The 23209-nt window shown below is 31.7% G+C and overlaps 2 protein-coding genes and 1 long non-coding RNA gene across 5 annotated transcripts; 2 read left to right on the top strand and 1 right to left on the bottom strand.

Moving 5' to 3' along the window:
* The first annotated feature begins 1854 nt into the window (after nt 1-1854).
* On the top strand, nt 1855-2997 carry LOC115888926. Its single transcript, XM_030908815.1, has 3 exons — nt 1855-2003; nt 2065-2188; nt 2548-2997. The coding sequence occupies exons 1-3, from the start codon at nt 1909-1911 to the stop codon at nt 2995-2997; spliced, it is 669 nt and encodes a 222-aa protein (XP_030764675.1). The 5' UTR covers nt 1855-1908.
* A 492-nt stretch (nt 2998-3489) lies between these two features.
* Nucleotides 3490-3969, bottom strand: LOC115888927. The gene is made up of 2 exons (XR_004051336.1): nt 3889-3969; nt 3490-3799 (listed from the first exon to the last, which is right to left on the bottom strand). It is a non-coding gene; the product is annotated as an uncharacterized LOC115888927 (long non-coding RNA).
* A 2648-nt stretch (nt 3970-6617) lies between these two features.
* On the top strand, nt 6618-11342 carry LOC115888905 (supervillin-like). Of its 3 annotated transcripts, none has more exons than XR_004051330.1 (4): nt 6618-6903; nt 7372-10070; nt 10120-10568; nt 10631-11342. XR_004051330.1 is itself a non-coding variant. In XM_030908786.1 (2 exons), the coding sequence occupies exons 1-2, from the start codon at nt 9644-9646 to the stop codon at nt 10855-10857; spliced, it is 1152 nt and encodes a 383-aa protein (XP_030764646.1). In that variant the 5' UTR covers nt 8959-9643; the 3' UTR covers nt 10858-11342. The 3 variants fall into 3 exon arrangements, 1 of the variants encoding a protein (XP_030764646.1); XR_004051331.1 differs by having other exon boundaries at nt 6619-6903; nt 10304-10568; XM_030908786.1 differs by lacking the exon at nt 6618-6903 and having other exon boundaries at nt 8959-10568.
* Nucleotides 11343-23209: the final 11867 nt, after the last annotated feature.

Raw genomic sequence — 23209 nt, 5'->3', positions numbered from 1 at the left:
AGAACGAAATATAAATTAATTGCCATAAAAATAATTTTCATTCTAAGGACTTCTTAAAAAAAATTCAACCATATTTTTTCATTTTTTTTTTAAATTTCTCTAAAACGGTATGTAAATTTGGAAAAGTATAAACGGGTTTAACCATATTAGAGCAAGCAAAAATTCTTATTACAAATGCATTTTTCTCAAAATGTCAATAATAAAAAAGTGTTTCCCCCTCTTGTAACGACAATCCAGGGACAATACTGTAAATTATGGCATACTTTAATTTTTAATATGTGAATTTTATGTTAAATCCACTTCGAAAATCATATAATATACAGTATCACTTAATATATTAAATGATTGATGAATTAAATTAAATTGAAACCATCCTGTATATTAACACAATCATTTTAATGTCAATTGTCATCAAAAAAGTTAAAACTGAAAACAAAAATACTATGCAGCATTTTTTTGACGCAAATTTTGAATATCCTTCGGAATTTACGGCCCAGCCATAAAATAAAGATAAATAAAGTTGTAAATTATGACTCTTCCCTTAACCTTGTGTATTTTTATTAAAGTAAATAGTCAGGGGTGCTTATAATAAAAACTACCTGTGAAACTACTATATAGATAAATACTAAAGGAATGTTAAGCCAAAGGTCAACTTTTTTAGGGACTTTAGAGACAGGCAAAAATAAATATTGAAATTGTAATGGGCAAATAAGAGAGTAGAAAATAAGTAATTGTATAAATATACTTACCAGGTAGGTGAAGTGATGGGACGCATCTTTTTATATTTCTTTTCATTTCATCCAAGTGTTCTTCTGTGAAATGATAATCACAAATAAAAGCGTTTTTGTATATTTCATCAGGCGTCATTGTTAGATATTTCGGATTACCAGTGGAATTTACCCACAAAATAAATAAATTCATATTCCGTTTGGGCAAAGGACAACGAAAAAATGATCCTTTTGTTGTTTTTTTGCAATTCAAAATAGCACAACTATGTGGCATATTTCACAAGCTACAAAAAAAAAGGTTTCAAATTTTACAATACGAAGGCGGCTCATAAAATTTATAGTCAACTAAAAATTAAACATTACAATTATTGCTCGGATAAAATACATACAACTATTTTTGTATTCTTTTTGTTTTCTAAATTTCTATACCTAGGTACAAGGTAATACTAAAGTAATACCGTATGATCGAAAAAACGGAGTCAAGTTGGCTTGGAAATGACGTGATCGATGACATTCCTCATATAATTTTACATATAGAGAGGAATGACAGCGATATTCATTTCATAGCCAACGGTGACGCCGGTTTTTTTTCGATCATATTGCCATACGATTACGAAAAGCTGCATCAAGCTACCACAAAAGCTACCTTAGAAATGACAATTTATGGCATTTAAAATCACCGTAAATTATATAGTAAATCCTGGTAAATCTAACCAATTAATGAATATCAATCTTCCTTATCATCGATAGCCATTTCCAAGGTACAATTATATTATATTGTATGCCTTGGATTAATAGCTAGCTTTTATCGAGCCAGGTTATAATATATAAATGAATTTCTAGGTACTTACATATAAAGAATAATTCACTGTAAATGGACACACAAAATAAAAAGTTTTTTAAAATAATACACTATAAAATATAAAAGGCTGGGCACACAACATAAAACGTCTTAACTTTGGGAATGAACGACACTAACAGCTCCAGACCAGCGTTGCCAATGGTCCAAAATTATATTCCACGGCGAACATATCCAAATTCCACAAAATTCCACAATCACTAGCCAGGTTCGCTCTTTAGGTCTGCGACCAATCCGACATTTTTTTTTATATAAACCACGTGATCTTAAAGGGACTTTACATTATATTATGGAGGGCTTAAAAAAGGAGATTTATCGGCAATGGGCAAATTTGAAATTTCTGTCCCCACTTTTAAGCAGCTTCCTCGGTTTGACAGCAGAGGCACTGCGATCGACTGGGATACTACATTTTCATTGTTAGTATACGATTTAATTGTGTTTTTAATAAAATTTATAGTTAATTTACTGAATTTTTAGCAGTACAACAATGAGTCGTGGTAGAAATTGCTTTGTACCTGGCTGTACAAGTGGGAATCCCAATAAAAACAAGGCAAATAAAGAACGGGGTGAAAGAAACCCAAGCCTTTTCAAAGCTCCTAATGTAAGTAGTATGACTATTTATTTATAAAAATTATGGATAGATGTTAAGAAAAACATTAAAATTATATACTGTCAGTGTACAGATTAAATTATAAACCAAATTAATAGGAAATATAGCCTAAAATCAACATGTGTATAACATAACCTAGGAGGCCTTGTTATAAAATTAAAATAATTTAATACTTACTAGGTGCTAAAATTACCTGTTGACATGTACCTATATTAACCACAGTTTGAACAGTGCTATTGAAAGTGAATATTAAATATTTATACTTCAAGATCGTATTCTCAAAATAACAGCTTTAATAGTGAAAAATGTTTTTTTTTTATTTTATTTAACAATTATATATCTTTTATTAGGATCCTAGCTTGCTACAGCAGTGGCAAAAGGCGATACCCAGATCAGACAAGACACTTAGCAGCAAAGATGCTGTTTGTGAACTACATTTTCTAGATGAAGATATTTTGACTCATTATGAGATCAAATTAACTGACGGAACTATCAGTAGAATTGAGCGGGGTAGACCATTATTAAAGGAGGGTTCAATTCCAAGAATTTTTCCTAACCTGCCTTCATATTTCTCTAGTAATAAAAGAAAGAGGAAACCACCATGTGTAAGGAGTGAAGCAACTGAAAAAGTTTCTAATTCAAAAAAAGTAAAAGGTCTGCCTATTAATCATGTTGAAAATCAAACTTCAGAACCTAACTTTGAGAATGAGAATGAAATTCTTCGTGATATTACTAATGTGCCAGTTGATGTTACAGACAGTAGAGTTACTATGTTCACAAATTTGAAAAATAGTTTGTAATGTATTAATATTGCTAAATAAATATTTATATGATGAAATAAGTCAGCGTATATACATATTCACAACTCTGTATTTTTGTGCTTTTGAAATAAACTGAGTACATTATTTATTCATTAATATTTTATTTACAAACCTACCTTATATTAATAAAAGTGAATATCAATAGAAAAACCTTTACAATTATTAGGTGACATTGAATATAATATATCTTGAATTTAATTGTCTACTGAAACAGTGACAATTTGCAAAACTTTGCTAATGACATTAAAACTTACAATTCAACGCTAGAAAAACGCTATTGAACACAGGAAACGTTTCAGCTCAATATACCTACTCTCTAGTTTCAGCTATAAAAAGTTATGGAATAGATAACACCGATCAAAGGGTGCAATGGTAACGTTCGTCTTCAGTTTCCATTTATGATTAAGTTATTCTGATAAAATACTCTTTAATTTTCGTTATTCAATCTGTCAATCGCCATAAAACCACTACTAGTTCGAAAGATTTTAATGTTTATTAAAATGGTATCACACTAAACTGCATGTAAACATGTCAATTTCAAATGTTTTAATGAAAAACTATGAACCTTTAAACTGCATCAACAAAACTATTAATAAAACACTAACACAATCACACCATAAACTATTTCATTCGCATTTCTCATCAAGAAACAATTACTGTTTACATCAAATCAAAGGTTGAACTGGTGATAAATTTGTTGCTGGAACTTCTATCTTTTTGTACAACAGTTCTAGGGAAGATTTATTTTAGCAGCTTATATGTTTCTTCGGTCGTGTATGCACTAAAAAGAACCACATAATAAAAACATTTTTATAATATCAACTTAGGAAAAGGATATATTAAACCGGCATCTAATATAACCTAACTAACTTTTCAAACTCAAATTTAAGGTTTTGTATTCACAATTTTAGCCACGCACATTGCTCAATTAGAAAAACCACGTTTCTAAAAAGCTAACTCTGGTAAAAATATGCCCAAATATTAACTTGGCTCTATAATTTATAACAAAATAGTTATTCTTGCCATAAGAAGCTGTGTATTTCTAGTATCCCAATCATCACAAAGCGCCCCTAACGGCGATTTTCGAACTTCATTTAGATCTCAAAAACTGGGCCCATAATTTTTGCGTTCGATTCGCCTCCTCCTTTTAGACTCCATACATTATATAGTGACGTGTGATATGTGATATGTGATATGTCGAAAATTTCGTCGGATTGCTTGCAGATCTAAATACCGAACCTAGCTGCTGACCTCGACGGCGACGCTCTTTTTACAGAAATCTGTAAAATTCCTATAATGTTTTTTTTTTACTATTAGCTAAATAAGGAAAAAAAAAAAAAAAAAAAAAAAAAAAAAGAAAAAAAGGAATAATTCCGAAAATTCCACAAAATTCCACATTTAATCTATTACACAAACGTTCCACAACATTATTACGAATTCCACACATTTTGTGGAATTCCACAAAGATTGGCAACGCTGCTCCAGACAAAGTTAGGCACTGATGGCCAGGGGGGTGACAGTCATAAAATAATTAACTAGAAAGAAGTGTCAACTCTGTGTTAAATCGTGGAAACACGATACGCCACCGAAAGCCTTCATTGTCGTCTGGAGAACTAACTTTCCAATTGACAGGTTGACATGATAAGGACATGATGGCTTAATTTTCATTTCCGTTTCCGGTTATTCAATGGCGGGCCCTCTTTCAGTTTAAATGTATTTTTGTATTTTTTCTTTTTCATAAATAAAACCAAAAAATAATTTATTCACATATATTTATTTGAAATATGGAACAACGTGACTAAATAAATATAAAAATATAAGGATTGTATTGTTTCAATACCAATTAGTTAATTATATGCACTTTTAACGTAAATTAGTTAAGGTATAAGCATGACTTACAGTAATTTGTAAATAAACACACGCATTCGCAAACTTCAAGGACAGAAAACGGACACAGGAATATGAAAACGGGAGCCTTATACAAAACCTGAAAACAGAAAAACAATTTTTTATACTAAAATTAACAATGTAAAAATATCAATAGGTATAAAATATAAATATACTGTTTAAAAAAAGCATCCATTATTCCCAAAGAACCTGGCTTATAAATCAAAAAGATGCAAAAAAGACTTTTAGTCGGATAACATAATCAGATTATCAGTCCGATTTATTGCATTATTGACAATAAATCGCACATACTGGAGATAACTAATGTTGGCTATAGTTAAAAAGGATCTTACCTTGCTGTAAATTGTTTCCATTTTCAAAAAAATCGCCGATCAAAGAGATTATAACACCATTTTCTTGCATCTAAAAAATGTAAAAACAGTGTTTATTTACTACCTATTTTTCATATACATGGGACATACCTACTACTGCAGAAACGTCATTTTCTCCAGGATTCTTCATGTAATATATATTTTATATACTTTATTACCTTTATATTTATAAATTTCAGCCGAAATATTAAATTGAACTTCCAAAACGAAACTAAACGGAATGAATTAAAATGGCGTCGAATATTTTCGAATTTGTTCTAGAACAAATCTGAAGTTGTCTCTGAAACTGAAATCTGTCAATTCTAAACTGTGAAGTTAGACAATAGTTAGACAAAAACAATGCTGTCCTTGTCTAGGCGGCCATACTTGTCGTGAGGAGAATGACAGGAATGACACTAATGACTGTTTCCAATTTTCCTATTTCACTGTCACCCCCCTGGTCCTAGCCGTCAACTATTAAGCTTGACCAATCAGGTTGGTTAGCGTGGTTATTTGGAGTGTGTTAATTCATTTGTGTTTGTCAAAAACTCTAACGTGATTGGTCAGGCTTAACAGTTGCCTGCTAGGGCTAGACACAAGTCAGAGACATAAGCCACACTATCCTAAAAACGGCGTATCGGCGTAACGGCGTAACGACCTTGAATCGATTTCCACTAATTCTATTGGCTAAAATTTTTGACAGATGAATTTGACAGATAAAATTTCTGACAGATGAATGTTTCAGCCAATAGAATTACTGGAAATATATTCAAGGTCATTACGCCGATACGCCGTTTTTAGGATTGTGTGGCTGCACCCCAAGGATATATAGAATAAGGATATTCGACTGGCCCAAAAAAAACGTGCCGTATTTTGTCGAGGAACGACCAATGGGCGTCGAGTATTTGAAATTGAAAACATATCACTGACAAATGTGATGAGATTGTTATTGTAATTTATAGATCCAAAATCCAAACGTTTTTTGAATAAATAATTTATTTTAAAGTTATTTCCTAGAGGTTTGGTTTGGCCTTCTATATTCTGGTATTTGTCTACTAATAAATAATCTCTTATTTTGTATTTTGACGTATGGAAATCCGCAAGTTTTGTATCTGAAGCCGCAAAGAAATTTCGCTCTATAGTGAGAAAAATGTTATATCTTTTTAGACGCGTAGAATAACAAAATTTCTTATTTCAGATGTTCTAAATGTGAGTGCTTAATGTCAAAAATGAAAATATATACTTGAAATATTTCAAGTTATACCCTTTGCCCTTTGGAAGTAAACAAATATTGAAGAAAGTGTTGTGCCTTCACAGAATTTAAATTGGCATTAGGAATAGATTTCCTTGATTTAGTAATGATATTGCTCATAGAAATTGATAATATACTATTTTATATTCACTCGTTCAAGTGCTGATCTATTTTTAAATTGAATATTTATGTAAGTATTATGTATAACACGATATAAATAATTTAAGGACATAAGAAATTAAAATTTCAAGTGCCAATATTGATTATTTTTCCAGTTTTATTCAAATATATTGAAATTAATATGGAAACAAAAGTTCATAAATATTAGTTTGCAAAGCCATGTCAGAAGAGTAGGATTAAAGACAAAGTATTAAGGTAACATATATTTGCATAAAGTTTTAATAACACTGACAATTTTATTTGTTTATGTTTATTAATTAAAATTTAGTTGCAATTTATTTCATATTCTAATATTTTTGAGAAAATTTTGCTTAGATACATACCTGAATATTATGCTGCTTTTTTATTTTAAAGTGTGCCGACTGTGCTGTTATTTTTATACTAGTAATATTGTATACTGTAGGTATCGTATTCATATATAGTTATATAATATATCAGTAGTATAGATACTTACTTTCTTTCTATGCGTACTTATATTCTTTATAGTCTTTCTAAGTGCATATAATACTACTTTTTTAAGAGAAGGCAGTTTTTAATAATCTATTGTTAATTCCCCTAATTCTGTGTCCCCTGGTTCTGCTATACAACAATTATATATTTTCTTATCATTACTGATTTTAAAAGTTTCTTTTCAAAGAATTTGACCATATATTTTTTTTTCAGAGTAATTGGGCTGTTCCTGAACAATATTGAATATAAATATTCAAAAATATGATTGATAACTGCATATCCTACTAAGTAGATCAATACCAAAATCCCATTAGAGAAATAAGTTAAAATTATGTTTTACTTGTATAATTTTCTTGCTATTTGTCCACCATTATTTGTGACTAGAAATTAAATAGTCAAAAAGAATTTAGTACCAGTTTTTATTTCCCAAAAAAATTGTTAAATAATTACATATTGCTTAAGATACAGTATATTATATTGTGTTTATAGTTGATAATTCTAGTTCTTAGTTGTTTATAGTTGATAATTAACAATATTTCTGATGTTAGATATTATATTAGATAAAAAATTTAATTACCAATAGCTACCTACCTATGTAGCTGCAGATTATATATTGTGTAGTAGGTACTGTATAATTCTTTAGTTCAAGAAACAAATATCAGTACAAGTATATAACCAAAAAAATGTTGATGCAAATTCTTTGTATAACATACGTACCCCTATGGTATTCAACTTTTCATTGTTCTTTTAATTAGATACACAATAAGCACATTAATTGGTTTATTAAACAACCAAAACTCTAACTACTTAAATTCACAATATAAATATCACAATAAATGTATAAGCTTTGATCAATTCCTATTATTAATACCTGACGACTTCATACTTTATAACTACCAATGGCTATCCTACTAACACACTAGCCAACTAATAATAAATCTGTTCTAAAAAAATACAACATAAAGACATCGTTATTGCAATAATATAGAAATATATTCCATGTATCATTAACTACCTAGGTATAAATACAATACCCACATCTTCTTTTATGCGAATAGTGCGTTAGGAGGCAGAAATATTGCCTGCATTGTACATCGTACAAATTGGCTAGAATTTATTAATATCCATTGCAAACATTTCTCTTTTAAAGGGTCTAAATGTTTTGTCTTTTTACTGTGTCCCTGTAATATGTTATCAATTAACAACAGTTATCAAATATGACCTGGACAATAATTGTTTTAACTTTTTTTCAAACTAAACTCTTTAAACAAACTATATAAATAAAATTTATCTCATAACCTAACTTGCTGTTAGAATTTCTTTCTTGTTATTCTATGTTCCTGTATTGTTATTCTTCACATTATCAATTTCTATGAGCAATATCATTACTAAATCAAGGAAATCTATTCCTAATGCCAATTTAAATTCTGTGAAGGCACAACACTTTCTTCAATATTTGTTTACTTCCAAAGGGCAAAGGGTATAACTTGAAATATTTCAAGTATATATTTTAATTTTTGACATTAAGCACTCACATTTAGAACATCTGAAATAAGAAATTTTGTTATTCTACGCGTCTAAAAAGATATAACATTTTTCTCACTATAGAGCGAAATTTCTTTGCGGCTTCAGATACAAAACTTGCGGATTTCCATACATCGAAATACAAAATAAGATATTATTTATTAGTAGACAAATACCAAAATATAGAAGGCCAAACCAAACCTCTAGGAAATAACTTTAAAATACATTATTTTTTCAAAAAACGTTTGGATCTATAAATTACAATAATAATCTCATCACATCTGTCAGTGAAATGTTCAATTTATATATTTTCAATTTCAATTTCAAATACTCGACGCTCATTGGTCGTGACGAAATCGTCTTCCTCGACAAAATACATATTTTCCTACATAGCCCGCTATAGGGAGTTGAATATCCTTCTTCTATATATCCTTGCTGCACCCTCAGAAGTCGTATCAATGGATGATGGATGCATGAAAATCCTGACCGTGAATCCATCCTTCTAGTTATTATTTTATGAATCCACCTTAGAGAAAGCTGAAAGCCAATAGCCAAACCTCTGCCATTGGCCAATATTTGAAAAATTCCAAAAGCCAATAATTTTTAAATTATTGGCTTTTGGAATTTTATAAACCTCTACACAACGCTACACTTGTGTCTACACTCTTTTCTGTTTCATAGGTAGGTATGTAAAATTGGAATTATTGGAATAATAGTATAAAAAAGTTTATTTATGAGAATAACCACGTATAACGTAATAACTTTAATACCGCTTATTTAGTTAAAAGTCTCTGATATTATGCAACTGATAGTATTCATTTTCGGGTATTTATCTCTGACATCTTTTTTTTATCATATTTGTTTAAAAGTCATAAATAGACATTAAACTTACATTAAATAAAAGATTTTAATCAAGTGTTGAGCTCTGTATTAAGTGAAAATAAAATCTAGCGATACGAAAATGAGTATCTTAAATGTTCAAGATTTAATACTGTCAAAGTATGAAGAACCCCGTTTCTACGTCAATTTTAATACAGTTTTGAGGCCCACTGTAGCAGTAAGAAATGAATTTGAACACAAAATCAACAAGACAAACCATGTTTTGTGCTGGAGAATTCAAGAAAACACCCTTGAAAAAATTGATAAGAAAAATGTTGGATTTTTGTTTGATTCAGAGGCTTACATTGTGCACTGGCTCTTTGATCTTAAAATAGATCAGTCAATAACTGAAGAAATGTTGGTGTATTACTGGAGGGGGCAACATGCTGTAAAAGGCTATAGTCCTCTTCCATCAGATATAGAAGAGCAATATCCTGTTGAGAGGTTGTTCCAGTGGAGTGAACCAGCATTGTTTTTCCATGGCTTTGAGAAATTAATAGTTTTTAATGGTAAAGAAACTGACTTTGACTTAAATATTCCTCATTTATTTCTTCTTAGAGGGGAAGTTACAAAAGAAACTCACTTATTTGAAGTGCCATGCATTAAGGCAAGCTTAAGGAGCAGAGGAACTTTCTTATTAGTTATACCTCAAGAAAAAATATTTTTTTACTGGCATGGGGCAAAAACACTTAATGATTATAAAACAAACATAAAAATACACAAGCCTCATGTTCATTTGCAGTTATGGCAACCACAATGGGAGTTCTTTTCTATACATGAAATTGAAGAAAATAATGAGCCAGATATATTTTTGGAAACTGTAAAAGGCAATTATCAAGACTTTTATCATATAAAGACTAATACAGACTTTAGTCCAAAATTATTTTACCTTAACACTATCACGGGTAGTTTTTTAGCCACTGAAGTGGAATACCCTCTTAGAAAAATTGGTGGTTTAGCTCCATTTCCATTTCTACAAAATCATCTTTATTCAGCATCTGAACCGGGTAAGCATTAAGTTAAGCAAAAACAAAGTGTGTAATGTTTATTTATTTAAACCCATTTTTAGCCTTATTTCTTCTTGATAATAATACAGAAATTTGGATATGGGAGGGTAAAACTGGCTCCAACAGTGATAATACTTTTAAAGATCAGTTAAAACTAGCGAAGGATTTACAATTGAAATACTGTGAGGAAAAAAGGAAGATTACTAATGAAAACATTAAAATCTTTTATACAAAGGCTGGTCAGGAAACACTTGAATTTAGAAATATTTTTCCAGTGTGGGAAAAATAGATAAATAACATGTACTATTACTATGTTTTTATGGAGTATTGAAATCAATGGAAGTCAATTTGAATCCAATATCAATCCTATGCACGGAGGAATAAGAGAATTTGGTTGGTGTCCAAATTCTCTTTTGATTAGGTGGTGAGCAACCCTCTTATTCCTCCGTGATCCTACTATGGTATATTTTATCTACCCTCCATCGATCCTACATCAGCCAATGCGTGAACCATATATGTAAAACGGGCCATATACAAAAGGCCTAGCCCATATGTAAATGGACACTCGATTCGTATTGAAACATAAAAAAAATTAACCCCCCTGAGATTTGCCTTTTCATCAGTCATTTTTCTTTAATGCTATCAGCTGATTGTTGTTTATTGTTATTCTGTAACTTAATCCTAGGTTTGGGGTTTAAATCAACTTTATAAAAGTGGCCCTTACATTACATATTTTTATTTTGTTCTGGATTTAAAATAAACTTAAATTAATTTCAACTACGTATATACTATACCATGCTTACCCCCGGTGTTTTCAGGTACGGATAGCGTGTTATAATCTGCCAGATATATTTTATTTGACGGATAGCAGAAAAACGCGTATCTTCCATATACGTATTACTTTTTACAAATATACTCAGGGTTCCCTATTTAACCCCGTGTGCAATTTCTGTGCCGTAAGAAAAAGACAACATAACCCAGCTCCATATTAAAACTGCATAAGTCTATTTCACCCGGATATGGATTGAACTGCGATTGCGCCAAACTCCGATTGATTGTTGTTTTAGTTCTGTTTGGATTACTTTTTATTTGTGCGCGTAAAAGAGTGATTTTGTTTAGTTTATTGTTTCCAACTATTTTTTTATATTTTTCCAACTCCATGATAATGTGTTATAAATAATAAAAATATAAATCAAATTGAAGGTTAGGGGAAATGTCAGTCAACCACTTCCCTTTAAAAACATCGACCAATGAAAACTTCTTCAGGTGAGGCATGCTCAGTTAAATGAATATCCGGGTGAAATAGACTTATGCAGAATTCCATATTGTTCTTTCACTGTTTGGGCTTCACTTTTTGGAGATTAGGCTGAGTATATTTGTAAAAAGTAATACGTATATGGTATCTTCACCTATAGATAACAGTATCTATTAGATAAATTAAACTTATCTCCCAGATATCCTATCTGGCGCCCGAACTGCCAAATAGTGCTTTATTTGTCGGATAAAAATTTGACGCATGAGCAAAGGCATGAGGAGATATTGATTTTATTTGATATTTGACAAAATTGCTTAACATAACCAAGAAATTGTTATTATTGAAGATTTCGTTTATTCCAATAAATTCGATTTTAGATTATTTGGAAAAGACTTACCTATTCTGAGTATGTAGGGTATAATCATTTTAGAACGTATGGGGTATAAACACCAATAAACACATTGAAATGGTGCAAAAAAATATTGTTGCTAGTGCCGGACTTTATAAGGACTGTTACAACATTGGACAGGGATTTTGCTTACCGACAATACGACGTGAGCTACGACCGGACCAGGACCAATCAGAATGATCAGTCTTTCTTGGACATTTGCCGCGGAACTGTGTGTTAATTTCTGTTGTGATAAGTGTGGTTGTGTTTGCAGTTTGATTTTTCGGTTTTGATATTATGTTAAAATTAATTTTGAAGTATTGTATCACCTGTTTTTATGTAATAGTACTTTTTTAGTTCTATGATCTGATATGTTATGATTTGTTAATGTTTGTTTAACAATGTTATACCAAAGAGGTTATACTTAATATACTTATCAATTTGCATAGCCTAACTTTTTTATCAATAAACTTTGTAGATTTTCAGATTATTTAATTCCTTTTGTTTCCGTTTGTAATTTTATTTTTAAGACATATTATGTGATTGTTTCACATTATATGTTTTAAAAATAAAATTGCAAATAGCTAATAAAAATTAAAATAAAAAAGTGTATTTTACAATTCCCCCCGGCCCCGCACCCCTTTGGCTAACCTATAATGTCAGCTATGTCGAGAGATGGCGTTACGAAAATGGAACCGATTTATTACAAGGAACTTGGGCTTCTTTTTCGTTAGTATATTCTGTGTGTTACAAAATAAAGAGAGTCTCTGTTCTGTTAGAGCATCAGAACGAAGAGAATGCATTAAGTTAGGATAATAGTGATAAAACAGTAATTTATAAATTATTTTATTTAAATCCTTTAAATCTTCAATCATAAACCATTACTACATATTATATAAAATGCTAATGTTTATCTGTGTCGTCTCTACTGAAGTAACGACTTGCTCTAGAAAGTTGCTTTTTTTTTACTAAAAGATAGCTAAATGGCTCTTCTAAAATCTATCGTCGCCGGATTTTTTGTTTTTCATTTAATTAAAAAAAAAAGTATTTCTTTTTCCTGATCTCGTGGCGGATGCGCCAGGTTTCAACGAGTTTTTAATAAAGCTCTAAAGTAGGTAAAAAATAAATAAAACTTTTTAATTCAAACTATTTATTTCATTTTTAATTCGCATATCTTAATTCATTAATATTATAACAGGAATCTTATAAAACCTGTTATTCAACTCACATTTGCTTTTATTTCTTTTGTGTTACAATTTTAGTTTAATTTCTTGCAGTATGTACCTTATACCGTATGATATTTCCCATATAAATTTACATATGAAATGACAGCAATCTTTATTTCATACATTTTAAGTCTATGTTTCATACCCATTGGTGACGCCATTTTTTTCAATCATACGGTACATCTCTTTTCCATGCTGTTTTTTAAGTAACTCTCTAGCTAAACCTTGCTAAAACACCTGTATTGTGGTCCTTTGAATTCCAGTTAGTTCAACTTTGTTTAGACAAGATTTTTCCTTTACTTTTTCTTTTTTTTTTTGAAGTTCCATCACTTGGAGTTCTTAAAAATAAAAGTAATATGACAAAATTGTTTTTATTTAATTTTTTTTATTAAATAATTTGTACATATAATGTGTAAATGTAACAATTATTATAGGTACTATTCATTTATTATTATTAAGACAAAAGTATAAGTGCATTTATCTATTTTATAAAATAAAAACTCACCTTAATTACTATCATTGATGCTATCCTACCTATTTCTTTACTATGAGAAGCCCTAGAACAACATATTTGTTATTACTAACAGTCTTATGCTATGTTTAATTTTCAATATTAATAACTTACCAGATGGTGGTTTTAGGATTGGTTTATAAATCTCTGCTTGCACTTCACCAGCTTCTTCCATATTTTCTATTATCAATTGTACTAAAATGTTAATATAATAAATATAACAGTAATATCATGTAATTAAACTATAAATTACTTACAGACTATTTTTTCTTGTTTTAATTTCTTATAAATCGCATGCCATCAATAGATCTATTGCACCACCACCACTGCTGAAATTGAATTATCTTTCCCTTTTTCCATAAAGGTAAATTTAAATAGCCTATACCATAATAGGACTAGTTGAAGTTGAACACAAAATATATTTTAGTTGAATTTTATTGTTTTTATTTTCATTTTGACGATCTTTTGACAACTGAACAATAACCTCACTTTTTAATCCAACGATTTGAAATTCCGAGTTTCTGTCTCTGTCTGTTGTATCGACTTTTCATATATAACCATCTCAATTTCAGATATCTTATATTGGCAACACTTTCTCTACGGAGTACGGAGTGTCTACCGGTCCGTAGGCGGCCGTCCTCCAAACTGTTATCTATTGGATTATTTTGTATGAAAATACCCAAATGTTATATCCTATAGATATCAGGCTCTAGATTGTTTATCTTTTAGATGGTTAATTGTTAGATAAAAGTTATTTATTTATAACTGAAGAGACCGCGCCTTAGGAACTTGTTTTTTCCAGTGCGTCTGTCCTAATATCTATCTATCTATTATTCTGTTCTGGGGCATCCGGATCTCTTAGAGCGCTTGCACACACACCGGCAAAATCGGTGCCAGTGTCGGTCCCGGCTTTGCACCCGTTCCGACAGTTGTATTTAATTCTATTGTATTTGCCGGTCCCGACAATACTGGATTGGAGTATATGTGAAGGAGCTAATTTATTTATATTGCAATCGATTTCAACACCGGCACCGATTTTGCTGGCGTGTGTGAAAGCGCTCTAAGAGCGCTTGCACACACCGGCAAAACCAGTGCCGTATACGGCGCCGGCTTTGCAGACGTTTCGACATTTGTACTTAAGAGCGCTTGCACATACACCAGCAAAATCAGTGCCGGAGTCGGCGCCGGCTTTGCACCTGTTCCGACAGTTGTATTTAATTCTATTGTATTTTCCGGCCCCCGAGTGTTTTACCGGATCGGAGCATATGTGAAGGAGCTAATTTATTTACATTGCAATCGATTTCAGCTCCGGCAACGGCACCGATTTTGTCGGTGTGTGTGAAAGCGCTCTAAGGGAGGAAACGAGATGGTCTCGATGTTTCTCGCATATAATTAGACGACGCTTCCCATCAATAAAAATTCGACAAATTTGCAAGTAGCCAATGAAATGAGTGGGTGGAGTGTTTTGCGGTGACATACTCACGTCAAGTCCACGTGGACTGTCTGCCACTTCTAGGTAGCGATTTATATATATTGCTGTTTATTTAAATGTTTTTGTCCGCATTCCTTTCATAGACACAGATCCATTAGACGTACTTTACACTCTGTTAGTATATAGTATCGGTTTGTTTAAAATACGACGTTGTTTTTTTACGACAGTTGACATTTTCGATAGTTATCTCTATCCGATCCCAGAAAAAGGCGAATCGACATTGAAACGCAACGTTTTGAATACCTGTTTTCATTTAGATTTAAATACCAAAACCGTTTTCTAAACGGTTTCAGTAGTCCCTTTGAGCACTCCATGAAAACGTAGTATACAGGGTGTTTCAAAAAACATGTGCCATCTCTCGTGGGGAGATTCCTCACGTAAAAATAAGATTTATTTTTTATATTAACATAGGTCCGATTCTGCTTTGTTTCGTAGCTATAGGGTGTTAAAGTCTTATATTTTTTCGATTTATTATAATTTTCGTCCAAGTATTTTTAGCGTTTCTAATGAAATTTTGAGAGTAAAAGTTACTATATATAAATACGACATATTTTAAGGCTAAAAAAGTGTCGACGTATTCACCAGGGACGTGCATATGGGTTATCACTGGAATATTTTTCTAAAAAAACATGTACGCCACTGCCTTTTTTTTCTCTTGTTAGCGAAATAGTATAAGCAGTTTAATGCGTATTAAAAGTTGTTTCTTGATATTTTGCCGATTTCGGCTTCCCTTGATGAGATTTTTATTAATTTTCCTTTATCCAAGTCTAATATTATATAGCAATAAGCTTTTAAAAAGTTTAATATCATTAACTTGCTAAAGTTTTAAATAAGTACTCATTGATTCCTCATCAAAAAATATGAAAAAAAGTTCCTATAAACATGGGTATGGAAATGCATAGTTTTAGAGTTACAGGATGTTAAAACTTTTTAAAATTAGGTTTTTTGTAATTTTCTTAAAATAAATACCATTATTTTTTATTTGTAATTGCTGTAGGAGTAATAGTAATAGTAACTAATAGTAATAATATTTAATAAAAAATAAGAGGTAAAATATATAATCTATACTAATATATAAAATCCTTAAGTGTGACTGACATACTGATTAATCACAATCCTGCTCAAACCACTCAACGTAAGAAGCTCAATTTTGGCATACTAGGGTGTAGAGGTTCGATAAGAAGGGATTTTTCGAAATCGAAGTTCCAAGAGGGTGAAACCACCCCTCAAATATTACAATATTTTTTATTTAAAAAACGGTCAAGTTTCCGAAAAAACGCTTAAACACGTATATTTTATTTTGTTTTTTTACATATTTGAAGATTTTTTAAAAATGTATACAGGGTGTTTGGAAAAATCTGGTCATTGATTAATCACGATCCTGTATTTTTTGTATTTGTATTTGACTAAGAGTGGGTCCCATAGGGGACCCTCCACTGAGGCCGCGAGGGCCTATTGTGGCTCAGTTTCTACAAGCTCTAATTTACAAGAGCGTCAAAGTTCATCCTCAAGACCCAGCCTCTTAATATAGGCCGTTATGTCTGAGGGCGATATGTCTCCTAGGTCTGATAGGTCTAGCATGGGTTTGCCAAACATCTCAAACCTGGTCCTGCTCCCAGGGGCAGGTACACATAACGTGCTTCATTGTTTCATCATCTTCCATACAGAGTCGGCATTCGGCGTCTTCCACCAGTCCCGTCCTCTGTAGGTGAGATCTCAGCCGGCAGTGGCCCGTGTACACTGCAGTGAGCACACGCGTTCCATTCCTACCGGCCTTTAGGAGTTCTCCTGTTCTATGTTTGGATGGCCCTGCTAGGATTTTCTTGGCATGCTCCATTCCGGGACTGTCATTCCAGTCTCGGAATGTCTCACCCCTAACCCATTCACAGAGCCTGTCTCTTGCGAGATTTTTGGGAACGCTAAGTGCCGGTTCTGGGCCCACGAATGGCGAGCCTGCACCAATTTTGGCGAGGGAATCACGATCCTGCTTAAAGCGCTTGACGTAAAATGCTGATTTTTGGAAAACAGATTGACTTTAAGGTGTAGAGGTTCGATAAGAAGGGATTTTTCGAAACTCGAATTCTAAGGGGGTGAAACTATCCCTCAAATATTAAAATATTTTTTTATTTAAAACCGGTGAGTTTTTCGGAAAAACTCTTAAACACGTATATTTTATTTTGTTGTTTTACATATTTTAAGATTTTTTATAAATTTATATGTTTCATAAAATATGACCATAGAGTAATCACGATTCTGCTTAAACTGCTTGACGTTTAAAGCTGATTTTTGGCAAACGGATTGACTGTGGGGTGTAGAGGTTCGATAAGGAGGGGTTTCTCTAAATAACAAATATTACAATATTTGTTATTTAAAAAACGGTTAGTCTTTCGGGAAAACGCTCGGACAAGCATAATTTATTTGGGTTTTTTACATATTTTGAAATTTTTAAAAAATCATACAGGGTGTTCCAAAAAGTTGGGTAATTTTTTAACCACGATTCTGCTTAAACTGCTTGACGTAAAAAGCTTATTTTTGGCAAACGGATTTTTCGAAAGTCAAATTCCAACGAGATGAAACTACCCCTCAAATATTACCAAGTTATATAATAATATCGCCATATTGTTTTTTCTCATACTGACATAAATGTGAGAAAATTTTATCCAGTTTGTATGTTAATGGAAATTCTTGCTTTGCTTTATCATCACCATTACAAATGATTAATTCGACGCGAACGAAGTCGCTGGTACACGCTACTTAATTTTATTTTTATTTTAATTTTATTAATTGTGATTAATAAAATTGCGTTCATCTCATCAAGGAGGCCGAATTCGACAAAATATCAAGAGATAACTTAATTGGCATTAAACGACCTACACAATTTTGATATCAAAAGAAAAAAGTCAGTGGCGCACATGTCTTTTTTTTGAAAAATATTCCAGGGATGGAACATGTTTTTTGAAACACCCTGTATATTACCTCTATCATATACACATGGTGCTATTGCTAATTAAATATAATTTTAAAATTTTGTTACATTGGTTTTTTTTTCCGCACAACTTTACGAAAAAAAATGTCAGTATATCATTTTTTTAACCTGGACAAGGACCAAATCTTCCATTTGACGATCATGAAAATCATCGACATGCCATTTTTCGGCCAATATTGGCGACAAACCCGTTCTTTGACCTTTTAGGGCCTTTTTAACCGTTTTCCTGGGACTATACGAAAAAAAGTGAGAGGACCTTTTTTGTAACTAACGACCTAATCTTCCATTTTGCGTGGGTCAGAATCTCAGTCAGAATCATCCACATGTCAAGTTCCGCCCAATATTCACACAAAACCTGATTTTTGACCCTTTAGAGCCGTTTTTATATAAGCATTTACCCGGGACTTTTCGAAAAAAAGTGTCAGGGTCTTTTTTCTATATAATATAAAAGCTTAATTTTTTATTCCAATTTTTTTTGTAAATTGTTTATTTTGGTAGATACTTGCGAAAAACTGATTTTGGGCCTTTTGGGGCCATTTTTTCGCCCAAAACTGGCCGAGCACGGTGTTACAATTTTTTTCCTTAAAACTACTCCCCAAAAGGTATAAAAAGTCAAGGTCGACGAATTATGCCGATATCCTGGCCGAGATAATAGTTTCTTTATAATATTGAAATAAATTTAAAATAGGTCATGGTCAGTGGCGTAACAACAGACTCACGGGCTTGTGTGCAAACATTTTACCGGGTCCCCTATTACACCTACATATTTCAATACTTATATAGGGTGGTGACAATTTCGATGCTCAACATTTTGGCATCTCAGAAACTACGAGAGATACGAAGTCGGTTAAATGGGACAAAAGTTGCGTAATTAGAAGTTTGACAAACACCTAGGAAGAAAACCCCGGTATCTTGATTAGTTTCGGTTTATGTCAAAAAAATTAAAATAATGCGTTTATTTTAAATGAAAATATCTTCAGAACTAGTGTATCTATTGCAACGTAAGTTGGTAGTTTTATATATTTGACCCAGGCCAATTAAATGCCGTTTTCAGAAAATTTCTAAGCCTTCTAGATTTCGCACAACAGTCAAGTTTTTGTTTTCTTATGGCCGCCATTTTGAATTTTTATACTATTAGATAGAGCAAAAAATAATCTATACGGTGGTATCTAATTTTTTATTCTTTATTATGTAAATTCACCAAAAAAAAATAGATTTTTTAAAAATTCCTTCAAAAGATCAAGTCTGCCTTGGAAATCCAATTGACACTTTTTATGACAGCAAGTTAATTTTGGTTTACTCTATTAAGTGTCAAATCTGGACACAAAAAATTATAGTAGATAGTGCAAAGTGTATTAACAGTCAACAATATGTTCACAGGTGAGGAAACACGAGATATGTATGATGTTTACTTAAAAAATAATAGAAATTCCGATATGGCATGCGCAAGTTATAGAACATTGTATCCTGAAAGGACACAGCCTCATCGTACTATTTTCGCAAGGATTTCAAGAAATTTAGCAGTTGCTGGTAGGTTTAAAAAAGAAGAGGGCACTATTTTAAAAAGGCTTATGATATTAATGTACCAGCTTAGATTGAAATAAATCTGGAAACTTTAGCCGTAAAATAAGTCGCAAGTGTTGTGTAAGTGATTCTTATGTAGGGAAAATTATCAAAAAACATAAAACAAAAAAACATAATTAATAGTACGATGATATAACTTGCGCATGCCATATCGGAATTTCTATTATTTTTTAAGTAAACATCATACATATCTCGTGTTTCCCCTCACTTGTGAACATATTGTTAACTGTTAATACACTTTACACTATCTACTATAATTTTTTGTGTCCAGATCTGATACTTAATAGAGTAAACCAAAATTAACTTGCTGTCGTATAAAGTGTCAAGTGGATTTCCAAGGCAGACTTGATCTTTTGAGCCAATTTTTAAAAAATCTATTTTTTTAGTGAATTTACATAATAATGACTAAAAATTAGGTACCACCGTATAGATTATTTTTTGCTCTATCTAATACGATAAAAATTCAAAATGGCGGCCATAAGAAAACAAAAACTTGACTGTTGTGCGAAATCTAGAAGGCTTAGAAATTTTCTGTAAACGGCATTTAATTGGCCGTGGTCAAAAATATAAAACTACCAACTTACGTTGCAATACATACAATAGTTCTGAAGATATTCTCCTTTAAAATAAATGCATTATTTTAATTTTTTTTTCATAAATCCGGAACTAATCAAGATACCGGGGTTTTCTTCATAGGTGTTTGTCAAACTTCTAATTACGCAACTTTTGTCCCATTTAACCGAATTCGTATCTCTCGTAGTTTCTGAGATGCCAATGTTGAGCATCGAAATTATCACCACTCTGTATACTAATCTGAATAATATGCACACTCATATTTTAGGTTAGAAATAACATTATCAAATTAATTTTTATATAGTATTATTTATTACTGCAACACAGAATATGTAACCCAAAACATATATAAAATATCAAATAAATAAAAACAAAAAACAACAACAAAACTAAATTAAAATAAACAATGTAAATAGGAACATGAACATGTTAAAATTCTTTTTTCCTTGCGAAAGTTGACACAATATTACCAATGTCTATTGTACGAACAACTTCATTTTCTATTGAAATAGGTAATTGCCAAAGCTGATAATCGTTTTTCGCAATGAAAAATCACATATTTCCAGTTATTTTTATTTTGCAAAATAAAAAGGAAAACACAGCTACAAAATTGCACAAGAACAAGTGTAAAGTAATAAGTTATTTTCGCGATAGCGTGTGCTAGTTAAGTAGTTAAGAATACATGTGATTAGTTCGGGATCGCCCGATTCTGCTTGATTCGCGATAGCATGTGATAGACATGGAAATGCGGCCCGGGCCCCCCGAGGGCCCGGGCCCGTGTGCTTCGCACACACGGCACATCGATAGTTACGCCACTGGTCATGGTCATAGACTAAGACACGGTCAAAGACTGGGTCCTATATTTCACCTTATGGTACGTATACATTGGTGCACTGCGCCGTGAACGCGCAGCGCGCGCGCCGAGCCTTGTCCGCGCGTTACTTTTATTGTTTTAACGAACATCCCGCGATCCATAGAAATCCCGCGAACATTCGTCTAGTCGTTAATCATGTCTCTATCGTCCGAGAAGAACTACGCAATTTTAATCATGAGTAGTGCGACTCTTTAAACACTTAATTAATAAACAATATCAAAATAAAACACTAAATCACCACAATACACCAAAACACTTTTATTTTTACACTGAAACGCGCGTCCAGTGTAAAAGTAAAAGTGTTTTGGTGTATTGTGGTGATTTAGTGTTTTATTTTGCTGTATAACACCAAAGGTTCCAACCCTCAACTGTAATAAACAATATTCAAAGAAAAACACAAAAAAGGGAATTTATTCAAAGAAAATACACATAGTCACTGATAAATGCGCGCGGTGTCTTCACCGGCCGCACAGTGCTTCGAACATATGGCTCTAGAGGACAAAAATGCAAAGTCCCACGTTTATGAAAAAAAATCTTATAAATAATAAAAATGTTGGAGCGGTATTCCATCTAAGGAAATAATAACTTATAGTATGAAAACGGTGTAAGTATTAAATAAATCCCTGTGATAAAAATGTTTTTCTTTAATGAAAAAGAAACATTAATGCTATATTTAATTAAAAAAACTTAAGATACTCTAAATTTACTTTAGGACAACAAAATGCATAGATCGTAACTACTCTGATTCAGAAGAATCACTGCTGACAGAATCTTCCAAATTTATAGTATCCAAATCACAGGTAGATGAAATATCCTCACATATAAGATATTTCTGTACATTATTTTCTAATATGTTACTTTTTCGCGTTGTTACTGTTCTTTTTGTTGGTATGAGGGGTTCGGATGTTAATAGTTACCTCTTTAATAGACCATATCCATATATTATTTTTTCCTTTTCTTGGGTATGAGGTTTTATAATAAATTGAAAGATGGAAACTTTTTTATGCGACGTTTCGCTCCAACATAGTGAGCTTTTTCAGGCACAAGTGGTGTCTCATTTGACTGGAAGGTTCATCAATATCTAATAAAGAACACATTTTTTGAAATACAAATAATTTTGAGTTCTTGTCCTTATGATCAAGCCAAGTATTAACCAGATCGGCATTGCTTATCAATTTTACTCCATCTGAAAAGTATTATAAAGTTCGTCGCAAGCAGACGCAGGTGAACTATACAAAAATTAAAAGTGTATCAATATGACAACAAAAATATTCAATAAATACGATATGTTTCGATATGTTTTTTTTAAATGCCTTTTTGAAGTTTGAAAACGTAAAATTTTTATACCCATTTAAGAATCATCTTAAAAAATAAATAAAAACTAATCAATCACGAACTGGTTTAGAAATAAATTTAAAGTACATACCTTGTTTAACAATATCCATAGTGGCTTTCAATTAAATACGTACCGTTTAACTCCTTATACAGAATTACTATGAATGTTATTCTTTTCACTGATATAAGATAATGATCGCAAAATTTATTTTTAGTGAAAATATTTGCTAACAAAAAACTCTGCGTTAAAGACATATTATTTTTCATATTATCATATATATTTCTTATATTGTTATACATATTTAAGTTGGTAGCATTGATCGTTAAGTGGTGACCTCGGGTAGAGAGAGGGAGACCGCCATGAAATAATCAAGCGACCAAGTGTGATAAATAAAGCAGTTTTTAATTAGTGTGTGC

Source organism: Sitophilus oryzae, unplaced genomic scaffold (genome assembly GCF_002938485.1).
Source record: "Sitophilus oryzae breed Bouriz unplaced genomic scaffold, Soryzae_2.0 scaffold_809_pilon_pilon, whole genome shotgun sequence".
Taxonomy (NCBI): domain Eukaryota; kingdom Metazoa; phylum Arthropoda; class Insecta; order Coleoptera; family Curculionidae; genus Sitophilus; species Sitophilus oryzae.
The sequence above is the reverse complement of the archived record's forward strand: the minus strand, read 5'-3'. Positions and strand labels throughout refer to the sequence as shown.

Bases quoted from the DNA above. Each gene is read 5' to 3' on its own strand.
- LOC115888926 (XM_030908815.1), top strand. From the start codon at position 1,909: ATGGGCAAATTTGAAATTTCTGTCCCCACTTTTAAGCAGCTTCCTCGG. The intron at 2,004-2,064 runs GTTAGTATACGA...CTGAATTTTTAG, and splicing joins TGGGATACTACATTTTCATT to CAGTACAACAATGAGTCGTG. The intron at 2,189-2,547 runs GTAAGTAGTATG...ATCTTTTATTAG, and splicing joins GCCTTTTCAAAGCTCCTAAT to GATCCTAGCTTGCTACAGCA.
- LOC115888905 (XM_030908786.1), top strand. From the start codon at position 9,644: ATGAGTATCTTAAATGTTCAAGATTTAATACTGTCAAAGTATGAAGAA. The intron at 10,569-10,630 runs GTAAGCATTAAG...ACCCATTTTTAG, and splicing joins TTATTCAGCATCTGAACCGG to CCTTATTTCTTCTTGATAAT.